This window comes from Rattus norvegicus, chromosome 11, assembly GCF_036323735.1.
Source record: "Rattus norvegicus strain BN/NHsdMcwi chromosome 11, GRCr8, whole genome shotgun sequence".
NCBI classification, from domain to species: domain Eukaryota; kingdom Metazoa; phylum Chordata; class Mammalia; order Rodentia; family Muridae; genus Rattus; species Rattus norvegicus.
This window is the reverse complement of record NC_086029.1, coordinates 79,287,958-79,301,677: the sequence shown is the minus strand read 5'-3', so window position 1 is coordinate 79,301,677 and position 13,720 is coordinate 79,287,958. Positions and strand designations below refer to the sequence as shown.

The 13,720-nt window shown below is 45.6% G+C and overlaps 1 protein-coding gene across 6 annotated transcripts in view; it reads left to right on the top strand.

Annotated features, from left to right (window-relative positions):
• Nucleotides 1-13,435, top strand: part of Mylk (myosin light chain kinase) — a 247,208-nt gene extending 233,773 nt beyond the window's left edge. For 4 of the 6 annotated variants that reach the window (XM_006248434.5, XM_006248433.5, XM_039088120.2 and 1 more), the window contains 4 exons: nucleotides 247-370; nucleotides 6,411-6,540; nucleotides 7,968-8,099; nucleotides 11,341-13,415. In XM_006248434.5, coding sequence (XP_006248496.1) covers nucleotides 247-370; nucleotides 6,411-6,540; nucleotides 7,968-8,099; nucleotides 11,341-11,597 — 643 coding nt within the window. In that variant the 3' untranslated portion in view covers nucleotides 11,598-13,415. Of the gene's footprint in view, nucleotides 1-246; nucleotides 371-6,410; nucleotides 6,541-7,967; nucleotides 8,100-11,340 lie in introns of all 6 variants that reach the window. The other 2 variants (NM_001105874.2, XM_039088119.2) reach the window with 2 other exon arrangements.
• Nucleotides 13,436-13,720: the final 285 nt, after the last annotated feature.

Genomic DNA, 13,720 nt, shown 5'->3' with positions numbered 1-13,720 from the left:
AAGAAAACCTGATACTGGGCCACAGTATAAGACGTGGACATTCTGAGATAGGCTGGGTTCAGTTAGTGCAATCAGATCAAGGGGTGAAAAGGGCAAGCACACAGTACCTGTGGTCATGCATGGTGTGGGAGCTGGGAACAGGCAGACCTGAGCCGTGCCCCATGTAACCAGGGACAGACGGTATCCCATTTATCATCCCTGAGACCCTCTCCTGCTCAGAAATCCTCTGATCTCTGCCTCTATCAGAAACCGTCTGGACTGCACCCAGTGCCTTCAGCACCCATGGCTGATGAAAGACACCAAGAACATGGAGGCCAAGAAGCTGTCCAAGGACCGGATGAAGAAATACATGGCAAGAAGGAAGTGGCAGGTAATGTGGACTCAGTGGGGTTAGGCTACACCTCTCCAGATAAGCTTCATGCGGGCCTAGATGGCCCTAGCTTCACTCCAAGGAAGTTTGAATTTGTTCTGCAATGACCTTTGTCCAGGGGGATAGCTGATTAAGGGGCTGAGTTACTCATGTCCTTGAGCACAAAGTCCTTAGCTCAGAGAAATCTCCAGACCTACTTGGCTTTGTCTCCTGGGAACCAGAGGCCTTGTGCAGCCTCCCCTCAACCAGGCTAAACTGCCAATGACTACGTCTTCCTGGCTGCCAATGAGCAGCATGACCTTGAAGGGTATCTAGCAGTCCTAGACATGCTGGGGCCCATAAGCCTGGTGGTTACGTACTTCCTTGTGAGAGAGGGAGGGAGGACGAATGCCCCAAAAAGGAAACAATGGTAACTTTAGGCAAGGTAGTTAACTTAACTATGGATTCATATGGGGGTAACACTGGCACCAAAAAAAAAATTTGTGGAACCCATGAGACAAATTTTGAAGGTCTTTAGGACAGTACCTAGAACATGGTGTCATTCTGCATCCCACCTGTAGAATGAAGGGCTGGCCATGGGTCAGAGTTTACTCAAAAGATTTCATGTATGTGTTAGGTTTTTTTTTTTTTTCCCATTTGCTATGATAAAACACTCTTAAGGGAAAGGGGTTATTTTGGCTCAGAGTTTGAGGCCTGGTCCATTATGGTGGAGAAGTCAGTGTCAGGAGTTTGGGGCCGCTGGTCACATTATATCTACAAGGATGAAACAGATCGATGAACCTCCAGCTTGCTCTCTCTGTATTCAGTCTAGGATCCCAGCCTGTGGAATGGTTTTGCTCACAGTAAGTGCATCTCCTCACCACAATTAACCTAATCTAGATACTCCCTTACAGGCAAGTCCAGAGGCAAACCTAATCTAGACAGTCCCTCACTAGTGTGCCCAGAGGCTGATCTCCTAGATGCTTCTAGATCTTAACATTTAAACAATAAGTATTCAACATTACAAATGTGCCAGTGCATTGCTTTTAAATCTTACCATTGTAGCTATTATTGTCCACACTTTACAGACAATCAAGGAGGAGAGTAGATGAGGGGCATCACCCAGGATTACAGGGCTCAGTGGAAAAGCCAGGGATTGAGCCTGGAATCCGGCTCCAGAGTATACAGCCTTAACAATAACAGAGCTAACTGCCTCTAATAACAAGATGGTGGCATTGTCCTCCACACCCGTGGGCACGTAGCCACTTCTCCATCTGACTCTTTCCTTCATCACAGTTTGAATTGTAAAGCTCCCAGGCTTCTGGAGAGGGCATGGTTTCCATACCCAAGAGATGTACAGTGCGGTGGGAACCAAAGCAGTGTCACATAAAAGAACTCGAGCACACCAGGAGTTACAGATGATCAGCAGAGCCCCATGACCATATATGTATCCACGGGTTTTACCACCCATGCCCCCGTTCCTGAAATAACAATTCTGAGACCTAATTAATTATGAATAAATTCTTGGGCCATAAGCATTTTCTTGTTCCCTGACTAGCTCATAACTCATATAACCCGTTTATTCTCAGTCCTGTCACTTGGTTGGTTGCCTCTCCTCGGTTTCATACAGTCTGTTCAGGGTAAATCTCCTCCTGAACCTCACTGTATTCCAGAATCCCCTTCCCCTACTGGAATTCCCTCCTCCTATTTCCTGCCTAAGCTAATAGACCAACAGCTTTTTTGTTGACAGGTGATGTTGTCACAAAGAATACAGGAGGTTATCCTTACACATATACGTGAGTATGGATGGAGAAGGGGCCATTCCATTAGAGTTGACGGTTATAAGAGTCTTTGGGGAACAAGCTGGAAATGTAGTAGGTGCCATAGTTAAAGCCCAGGAGAAGGCTGAGTGGAGGAAATGACAGGTGAAAACTGGGCACACCTTGAAACTATGTAGGGATGGACATAAAGGCAGAGCCTTTAACTGGAGATCCAGGGCTAGGCGACCGAAACTTTGCCAGTGTGTTGGGAGAAAGGAGTCCACAGAACACTGGTCACTGCTACACATATGACTAACCACAGTTTCCTTAGAAAACGCAACTTAACACATGGGTTAGGGGCTAAGGAGAGACCACAGAGCCTGCAGCTGAAGGGCTTCAGGGACAGGCATCCCGAGCACACAGCAGCCAGAGCCCTGCTACAGGGAGGTCAGTTCTTGCTTGACAGGACTGGACTGATCTCCTGACTCCCCCAAATACAAGGTAGGTTGGAACACCCATCTCCCTTACTACCTGGGCCTTTCAGGTCAGAATAGAAAGTAGACTTGATTTTTTTTTTAAAGGTATCTACAAAATCAAAGTTGCCTTTGTTGATGATCCTCTGGTCATCAGATGTCGGAGAATTCTCTGGAAAGACAGGAAGAGAAGGGCAGCCTTCAAAGAAGTGGGTCTAACTGGATCTCACTTGCGTGGAGCACTAGTTAAGAGCAGCCCTGTCACCTCAGAATTATCTGTAAATGGCTCTAAGCCAGGAGGGTGCTAAGCCAAGGGCATGGGCACAGAGAAGAGCTGTGGGTGTGGGAGAGAAAATGGTCCATCTCTGCAGCCGGGGAACCACACCTCACAGCTTCTCCCTTATCGCTGGATTTGCTCTTTACTGGCCATAGGCTTTTCTAGAAGGGCAGGGATCAAATTTAGAAAAAAGAACCTATTTCCCTTTTCTAATTTAAGTGAAGACATTTGGAAATGACTTTTCTGCAAAATTGCACACAAATTAGTCCACAAAAATCTCACTCAACATGAATGTCCTCGGGCTTAATTTCACTGGGAACGGTTCAGCTGTGCTGACCTGCTGTTAAGTTGCTTCCTTAGGGAAATCTTTTCCCCATTTAAACTCGAGTTCCAGAACTTTGGCTCCCTCAGAAATAAGGGTTGTGTCTCAGAGCAGCCAAGGGGACGTGCAGTAGGACAGAGAGGACTAGGAGTGGGCTATCCAGGGGGAGATAGCATGGGGCACAAGTGGCCATGCTAACTCCAGAAGGAACCTTCTGACAACTCCCCTGTTCTGATATCAGGCCCCCAAAACAAGTATCTAACCGGGTAACAAGTCTCTCTTTGCGGGGCTAGGTGAGGCACGGGTGTCTAATCCTATCTTTGATCTTTGGTAAAGTTATTCTGAAAGAAGGAGTGTTTTCAATTCATACTGAAGGCCTAATGCAAAGCCATGTGCATGACGGGTAGCATGTGGAGTAAGTCTGAGAGACCAGCAGGGTTTCTGTCTGCAAACTAGATCCAAAAAACTGGATTTGGTGGTGGTGGTGGGGTAGAAAGAAGAGTGGAAATTAAGGGCTGAAAGTTAGATGTATTTATTCTCTAGAAACTGCAGAGACCCCAGAAATGTGTATAAAAATAACAGGGATAAATTATTAGCATCTGCTCTGTATATTAAAATAGACATATTAGGGGTTGGGGATTTAACTCAGCGGTAGAGTGCTTGCCTAGCAAGCGCAAGGCCCTGGGTTTGGTCCCCAGCTCCGAAAAATAGAAAAAAAGAAAAAATAGACATATTAATACAGACTGCACCGTATTTTAACAAAGAAATATTAATATAGACCACCCTTGGCCATCATATACTTGTCAGAGGCTCTGTCATCCTGAGGCTGTTTTAAAGATGTGTACGGGCTGGTGCCTAAGTTTTCCAGGCATTGTTTGGCTGTTAGCACTGAAAGACCCTAGTCCTGGGAGATGAGCAGTGAGTGGTTGGCCACAGTTGTGGTCACCTTAGCTGGCTCTCTGAGAGCTAGGGAATTGGGACTATATTCGGGAGGCCGGGGCAGACTGCCTGCCAGGTTCACAGTCTTGGCCAACTTGTCCTCCAAACAAAGGAAGCAGGCTCAAGAACTGAAACTTGGCTCTGCTGATTTTTGTTCCAAAATTTCCAAAGGTCTCTGTGAAGCCACAATCAGGTTTCAGCTCAGGGACATGCAAGTCGACTGAACAGGGCTGCCATCATCCTTTCTGTTGGTTTTCAGAAGGCAGTTCCCAAAGTATGAATTCTGGCATCGACTATTTTTTTATTATTATTTTTCCTTACTAAGCCCTTGCAAATATCCCCACTTAAGAAATTAAATGAGGGGTTGGGGATTTGGCTCAGTGGTAGAGTGCTTGCCTAGCAACCGCAAGGCCCTGGGTTCGGTCCCCAGCTCCGAAAAAAAAAGAAAAAAGAAAAAAAAAAAGAAATTAAATGAATGTCTTTGTCTGCTGGGAATTTATCCACAGGGCAGTGTCTGTTACTACTGTATTTGCTACTCTGTCTGGAATACTGGAACTTTTGTTTGCCTCTTTCTGATAAGTTCACATTAGTAACATTAGTTACAAAGTAAAACCAAGAAAGAAGAAAGGCATCATCTCTCTACAGCATGCAGTAAGTACAATCCGGACAGACTGCACTCCGCATGTCTGGAATCAGAGTTCCCAGACTCAGAGCAGAGTGTGGTTCCTGCTACACAATCCTGAGTAGGAATCAGCAATATTAGAGCTGCGAGGAGATTAAAATCTTGATTCTGATGAAAATACAGACACCGATCCTCAGAGAAAAACTTGGACAAGGTCACAGAGTAATGAGTGGTCAGAGAACTGGCCTTGCTGGGAAGGAATCCTCTGAGTTCAATGCTGAGCCCAGAATAAGCCAGTATGTGTTGGAAAGAGGGATAGTCAGCTGATTAGGAAGTGGGCTGCTAAGGTCTTGACTCCACTGGATGGGTGAGAAAAGGTGGATTTCTCACACCTATAAAGCAATGAGCCGGTCCCATGGGCGGGGAGGGGGCTGAAGGCTGCCACATGTTCTCACTCTGTGGGGCCCGTACCTTCTCTCTTCACCCTACCTGGGACCCCTGGGTTCTGTGCACTGTAGTAGCAGAGAACCAGGAGCATGCCCACACTCTACAGCGCTTTGTGCAGGAGGAGATCGATGGCCAGATAGCCAGAGCCAGTTTGAGTAGTTTTCCAAAGTGCACCAAAATAGGTTGTAACAAGGAGGGCAAAGTGCAGGGTGGAAATGCAATTAAGACTGCAGCAGCAGGTCTCTGCTGAACACACGTACATAGACTCACATGCTCACACACACACTTTTGCATGGTTCCCAAACATTCTGAAATTCTTGACTTTTGAAATAATCAGTCTTTTTAACCGAAAACACTGGCTTTCCAAGCAGTCAAAATTGTGAGGCTTCACTGACATGCATGAGTATGTAAAATTAATCCAGGAAGAAAGTGGTTTTGCCAGCACAGTTTGAGGTCCACTGAGGGAAGGCAACACATCGAAGCACAGTGTGGAGATGTTATATGACAAATCCTTATACTGTTCAGCAAAAGTTTCACCCTCTCCCAAATGACCCATTTGGGTGTTTATCTCAGAAACACAAGTGGACACTGGGAGGAACAGCTCCACTGTGCAGCCATAGACTGGCGCTGGGGCCGGCCTGGATGTTTCCTCAAATCTCTGAAGTATCTCAATCATAAACAGAACTAAATGGGACCTTGGAGACCATCCTGCCTAACCCCTTCTTATACACAAAAAGAAACTGAAGCCTGAAGAGGTCAAGCAGCTTGCCCAAAGTCAAGAAAATGCTGCTTCGTTTTCCTGGACCGTGGGTCTGTAGTAACTCTCTCTTTGACCAGTTGGAATCCTATTGCAGGCATTGTTTTATGAGGAACAGCCCCACTGGGCCCAGTCAGCAATAAGTCTTCAGAGCTGTCTCACGCTGCAGTTGCTTTATATAAACTATCCCTTTTATGGGAGTTGAAGCACAGTATGAAAAGAGTTTTTGTCTTGTGTTGACCTTCTTTAGTCACATTAACTCGCACATCAGTTCCAGGACCCATTCCATTCCTCGAACATCTTCGGACACGCTGACAGTGTGGGGAGAGCGAGGCTGGGCTCACTCCAGAGGCCCTGCACCCTGCTGTTGCTTCTCCGGGCCTGGGCTCTTCACCTCTGATCAGAACTCGCAAACTGGAACCAGGGACACCGCCTGAGTCCAACCTCCGTGTCTTTTTTTCCAGAAAACAGGCAATGCTGTGAGAGCCATTGGGAGACTGTCCTCTATGGCAATGATCTCAGGGCTCAGTGGCAGGAAATCTTCAACAGGGTCACCAACCAGCCCGATCAATGCAGAGAAGCTAGAGTCTGAAGGTAAGGCTTCTCCCAGGCACTTGTGAGAGGGGAAGAGTCGCGGGGAGAGGAGCGTTTTAAGAAGCTAGGGTTTCATTTGGGTATTTAATACGCTCTACAGTGATAAATTCAGAAAGACTTTTGGGGTTTCCCTGACAACTATTAACTCTGGTAATTATTCTTTAATTGTTAACTATTTTCAGAGCAAAAAGCTGTTATTTGTTTGATAGAACTAGATGGTCTGCTTCGTTTGCCTACATTTTGTGGAAGACTTAAAGCCTTTATTAAGATTTTTTTCTTTATTATAAATGAGATTTTTTGTATACTGATAGACAAGAATAAATAAAATAAATCACATATGGTTACATAACATTTTAAAAATATCCTTCCATTTTCTGCTGCCTTATTTTTTTTTTGTTTGTTTTAAAGAAAAATTAACTCATACAGGCCAGATTCCATGACAGCATTTAGGCAGCTGAAACACGTGTGGCCTGGGCAGACTGGTCAGTTGGCCCCTCCTGGGACTGATGGGGCTAGCTCCTTGCAACCATATGCAAAATGCTACACTAGCCATCTATCTCCACAGTAAAGGCCTTGACCTCTGGTGTTTTAAACATAACGTGAAGACCCTTATCTTCTTGAGGCAGAAACCCTTCGTGCCCATTGTGAGGAAGCTTCCGCTACCCACAAGTGGGAGAGTGAGTCTAGAACTGTTCTGTGCACAAGGTAGGTAGGGTAGCCGGCTGCTCTGGAGCAATCTCACAGCTTGAGGCAGTCTGTAGCACTTCTGCTGCTCCTCCAGGTGCCAATCTGTCTGAAGGGACAGGAGAGGACACAGACCCTCCCCTGGGGCTTGGTTTCCCCGGGACCTTTCCCACATCCTGGTCTGCAGCTGTGTACCTTACGGCTCTATACGTATGGAAAACCCACTCTGGCGAGTTACAGGTGTTCCGGGGCTTTCTCAGAAGCTGGTGATGGACCTGCCGAGTCAGGAAGGCCAAGCACCGAGACCAGAAAAGTCGTAGATTCTGTCCTCACACCCTCAACCAAATCCTGAAGTCCGTGAAGTTCAGCCTAAAATCCTTTTTAAAGATGACTTTCTTTTTCAGTGTGTCAGCATCAGGGAAGGGGGAGGCTGAACAGTTCCCTGTTTTGGGCACAGTGCTCTCTGCTGCCAGAAACCATTTGGCAGCAGGCTGGTTCATCCCCAGGAGAAAGTCGTGCTATGATTCACTTCCCCGAACTGCACTGTTTGCTAAATTATAGCAACTTTAAGGAAGAAGGAGAGGAGAGGAGAGGAGAGGAGGGGAGGGGAGGGGAGGGGAGGGGAGGGGAGGGGAGGGGAGGGGAGAGAGAGAGAGAGAGAGAGAGAGAGAGAGAGAGCGAGCTTTAAACACAGGGAGAGAGTAAGGAATAAAGAAATGACTTGGTCCCTCTTGATCCTCTAGAAGATGTCTCCCAGGCCTTCCTCGAGGCTGTTGCTGAGGAAAAGCCCCATGTAAAGCCCTACTTCTCTAAGACCATTCGTGACCTGGAGGTTGTGGAGGGAAGCGCTGCTAGATTTGACTGCAAGATCGAAGGTAAGCTGTGGGCAGGTCTTTCTTTCCTCCACATGGGGGTGGCTGCACATGGGACCCTGGCTAAGGTGTCAAGCCTGTCCTGCCTGGAGTGATAGGAATAGCCACACTGGGTCCCTTTACCTCTGGTCCTGAGGGCCAGTTTCTGTTCTCCCAACCTCCCGAGGCTAGTGCTGACCAGCGACTTTCCCACAGGCTCAGTTGATACTAGTCATATTAGCCTCTAGACCTGCATCAACAGTGAACTCCCATGAGCTCCTCAGCTGAGGGACACACGGAATGGACTTTGCAGGCCACTGAGAACCATGCAGGCTGCCCATAAGAGGTTCTGACACAAAAGTCTGACAACTGGAGTCAGCCAGGTCAAGAGTTTGTCAGCAGGCTGTGTGACCTTGGGTGGCGATGCCTCTTGTTTGTTAAATGATATCCAACATCTGGAGTGACCTAGGGGTTCTGTGAGACCACCTATGTGATGTGTGTGAAAGTAGAAACCTGTTAATTCCTTAAAGAGGTTTTAGAGTGAAGAGAAAGGGCGAGGGAGAGCATGCACAGGAGTTTACATAAGGAGAGCTGGGACCCTGCATTCAGGGCCAAGCTCCCAGCCTGTGTGTGTAATCTCTTGTGTATTGTCTCTGCGCCATAGTAGTGAGTGAGCAGACCTTGGGGACCTTAGCATGGGACCCACGAAATGAGCAGCTCTGGAGACAAAAAGCCTTTCTGTTCCAACGATCACAATATTCTAACAAGATAAGCGCAGGATGGGACAGGCCTCTCAAACCCAGCTTCAGGGCTGTGCTTACACGCACCAACAAAGCAGAGGGTTGTCTCCCATCGTGCTCTGAGTACAGCATAAAACCCCCCTTAGCAGCCTCCTCAAGGTCACACAGCCCAGCATGGCAGCCACAGTGAGCCCTGTCTTATACTTCTGTGAGACTCCCCAACATCAGAACTCTCAGCACCCGGACTCTCAGCACCTTTTGAGTAAATTAACTTCTGGAATTAGGAAGGAAAGGAAGAAATAATCTTTCTTCGCCTTTTTTGTTTTGTTAAGAGAATGGCCTTATAACAAAGAAACAGAGAGCAGCCCATTCAAGAAAGGATCTAACGAAAAACTACTAGACGGCTGAGAACACAGCTCAACCTGGCATGTGTCAGGCCCTGAGTCTGATCCCCTATACCACACAAACCTCTATATGCACAGACACTGACTAGCGTGGGGTTTTTTTGTTTTTGGGGTTTTGCTGTTTTGTTTTGTTTTGTTTTGTTTTGGAGAAAGGTCTTGTTGGCCTGCTTTGATCAGGCCCTGAGGTAGGAGTACTGTGAGAACATTTAAGAGAGCAGCTAAAGGTGAGAAGTGAGAGGCAGCGCTCAAGCACAGCATGGGGGGTAGGGATGGCAGAGGCAGAGGAATCATCTGAGCAAAGGGGATATTGGACTTTCACAAGTCGTGTGGGGCTGGTGGGAAGTTCTGCACCATGTTTGGTCTTGTCTGTGACTCCCATACTTGAAGCCAATTACTGGGTAGGATTATTAATTTCCCCTGCAGCTTCAAGGAGGAGGGGATGCAAGGCCAAAGCACAGCACAACTTAACTTGGAATGTGTGTGTGTGTGTGTGTGTGTCTGTGTGAGTATGTATGTGGTGTGTGTGTCTGTGTGTATGGTGTGTGTGGTGTGTGTATATGTGTGTGTGTATAGTGTGTGTGTCTGTGTAGTGTATGTGTATGGTGTGTGTGTGTCTGTGAGTGTGTGTGTATCTGTGTGAGTGTGTGTATCTGTGTGGTGTGTGTGGTGTGTGTCTATGTGTGTCTGTGTAGTGTGTGTGTAAGTGTATGTGTGTGTTCATGTGTGTATGTGTGTCTGTGGTGTGTATGTTTGTGTCTGTGTGTGGTGTGTGTTTGTATAGTATGTGTGTCTGTGTGTATATCTGTGTGGTGTGTGTATATGTGTGTGTGTGTCTGTATAGTGTGTGTGTGTCTGTGTGTCTGTGTAGTGTGTGTGTAAGTGTGTGTGTGCACACGCATGCGCATGTGCACATGAACATGTGCTAGTCAGACTGTTGCTGCTCTCACTGGATCTCACTGGTTTTTGTCCTTTGAAATTTTGAATGTAGCCTGACAGTGTGGTTATCATCTGTTGTGCTTTTCTCTCTGAAATGGTCTCCTCGGTATTTGCATAACTTCTGACTATGGCCCTGATGCAAAACTAAAGCATATGGACGCTGTTCTGATAAAAACAAAATTTTCTGACTTGAAAAGAATGTGAGAACACTTGAGCTTTGTGTATAATTTTATATGCCAGGGGCTGCAGGATTTTTTTGGTTCTTTTTTTTTTTAATCTAAAAATACCTTTACAAAATTTAGGAACAAGTCAGTTGTGATACATTGCATATTTAAAGATACATGTGAGCAAAACTGGTGACGGATATGTACACACACAGTTCTAAAATATAATACACATGTATTTATGTGCTTTTACTCCATATGTTTTTAACACTGGTCTTTATAGAGACATGACTAGACATAAGGGCAGCCCGTGGGATCCATCCCTAGAGACAGACAAGCAGGTGACCTGTTTGGGTATCAGACTAAGATAGGTTTTCTTTCTCTTAGCAATATTCTGTATGAGGTCCTCTGTCTGACGTTTTATAGAGCCATTACCTGCTGTGTGGAATTAATATTTGTGTACTATAAACCAATCCATTTTAGGTTTGCAAGTGAACTCTTTTCACAAATTCATACCCTACAACACCTATCACAACCTAATTTTAGAATAGGCGCAACTCTTGACAAGATCCCTTGTGCCTGTTAAGCATATATTTGTTTCATTTCAAACATTTTACTTTCATCAAGAAGATGTCTAGCCTTAGTTGTACAGCCAGAATCTGGGCAATATTTCTGGAGTGCCCTGCATCATATGGCTGTGTGGCATTGTAAGAGTCATGGACAGTTCATGGTGCATACCTGTAATCTCGGCACTCAAAAAGGCTGAGGCAGGGGGATTGAAAGTTGGAAACTAACCTGGGCTTCATACCAAGACCCTGTCTCAAACAAAAACAGACTTGGAATTTTCTATTTGAGGTTTCAGAAATGAGTCTTTGCAACATATGTTCATAAATATGGAAATAGATGTTAAGAGCCAACCTCGAGTTTTAATCAACAGAGGTACCTTGAAAGCCACTTGATTGAGTTAATAAGAATATCAGATAATGGATTCTGTAATTTGTATTCTCTCCCCGTGATGCAGGATACCCAGACCCTGAGGTTGTCTGGTTCAAGGATGACCAGTCAATCAGGGAGTCCCGCCACTTCCAGATAGACTACGATGAAGACGGGAACTGCTCGCTAATTATCAGTGATGTCTGTGGGGATGATGACGCCAAGTACACCTGCAAGGCTGTCAACAGCCTCGGAGAAGCCACCTGCACCGCGGAGCTCATCGTGGAGACCATGGAGGAAGGGGAAGGGGAGGAGGGGGGGGAGGAGGAGGAGGAGGAGGAGTGAAGCCAAGCCAAACAGAAGCAGGTCCTAAGTCATTTAAAAAGGACTAATTCCTTAAAGTTCAAAAAAAGTCAATCTAAAGGGGCACCTGGTGTGGTAGATTACCTAGTTAGGCCATTTGGAGGCTGATTCGTCAGCAAGGGCGGTTGATACCTAGGAGATATTGATGGGCATTACTTTAAATTAGATAGCACCTTACAACACTAGTGCAGCTCGATTCCATTTGAGGGAGATCACCAGCAACTTGTCTAACCGATTTGATTTGAGAGAGAAAATAGCTAAAAGAAATACTCACCTGGAAAAGCCAGACGTTTCCCAATTTAATGCACCCTGAAAAATAAAGTCATCATCAGGGCCCTGAGCCTCCTGCAGCAGCTCAACACAGATTCCCCGGAGACTGAATATGCCCCACCCACCCACCCACCCAATCCGGAGAGCCAGCCTTGTCCCATCCTGCAGTGTCTTCGTCTGAAAGCAGTTGAGCCATTCTGACTCTAGAGGCACATTGCCTTCCAACCCTACACTTCCAAGCTCTCTGTCTCTCTCCCCATTCCACCTGCTGGGTTTCCTGGCTCTGATCCTGGCATGAGTTACAGCAATGAGGTTTCAATTACGTTTCTTCCATCCTGAAACCAGATTCCCCTGCTCGTGGATGACTCTGACTTCCTTGGAGTGGGGGGAATCTCCTCTCCTCTAAAACCCTTAGGGAACTAAACTTACTCCTCTTTTCGGGCCATCTGGCAGCTTCAGATATTTGCATGAGAATTCATGAAGGAGAAAAAGAAAATCCATGCTAATGTGGCCCTCCCTTAAACCAGGATTCCTATTTGTGCCAGTTAACAAACTGTCAGCCTGCGTGTGCAGTAAAGAGTCTTGCACCCGGATGTAGAAAGCCAGTTTGCTGAAGTGCTGGTTTAAATTATTTATTGGGCGCTATGAAACTGCTGTCAACTGGTGAGCAAAGGTAGAACTCGGTGTACTTTGGAATCTCCTTCTAGACAGTCTGAGTTTAATACATCTTCCTTGTCGACACTCTTCAAAGAGCTTGGCCTGCCCCCTGGGGTCCACCTTTATTTTTCTTCTTGAATGTGCATCCCCTTTGCTCCCCGACCTTGAGCTATATTCTTAGACCTGTTCAGCACACTCAGACTTGCATCTTTAGCAATTTTTTTTAACTTCCTTTCACTTCATTGGCACTTAATTATTTTTCCTTATAAAACTTTTTGGAGGTCATAAACAAAGACCATAAACCAATATCTTAGTATGTTTCCTCTGTGTGTGCGTGTGCGTGCGTGTCTAACATTCCAAATACTTTTTTTTTCTTTTCCACTGTTTGTAAAGTGCAGCAAATTAGTATTTCAAAGGATGTTTTAATAGTTCCTTAAAAACCGAACTTAAACTACTTCCGTGCAGTCCTACACAGTGCCAACATTAGAGAGAGATGCTGCTTCGTCTGCTTAGCTTCCACCCTTCCTTGGCTGTTTGCTGCTGCTAAATTGCCAGTATTCCCCTGTTTTGCTTCTTAAGCAGTTACAATATCTTTCATTATAGTCACAATATTGCCACGGTTTATTATAATAAAGGGGTTTTAATTTGATTTAGAGCATTCAAAGTGTTTTTTTCATCACTTGGTGTTTATATTATAATCTTTGTGTGTATGTTGTGTGTATGTGTGCATGGGTGGTCATACGTGTGTTTATAGGGTAATGCCTTCTTGGGATTGTGTTATTGTTCTCTCAGTTTATTATGCCATCTAAATGGTGAACAAGAACTCTATGGCTGTAGTTAACTCACAATTTTTAAATAAAGGATACCACAGTGCATGGTGTTTGTTCAATCTTTGTAGACTTCTCTTCTTTTTTTGTTTTTTGTTTGTTTGTTTGTTTGTTTTTTGGGTTTTTTTTTCACTACTAATTGTAAAGTCTTCATCTTGGTAATGACAGCCAAGCTGCATAATTATGAAGAATTGGCTTCTGGAGCTGGGGAGATGTCCCAGCTGGTAAAGTGCTTGCAGCGCAATCACAAGGAACTGAGTTCAGATCTTCAGCGTCTACATCAAGGCCAGACTCAGCAGTGTCACCCAGCATTGTGAAGGCAGAGATGGGAAGATTGGGAGTTAGTCACCC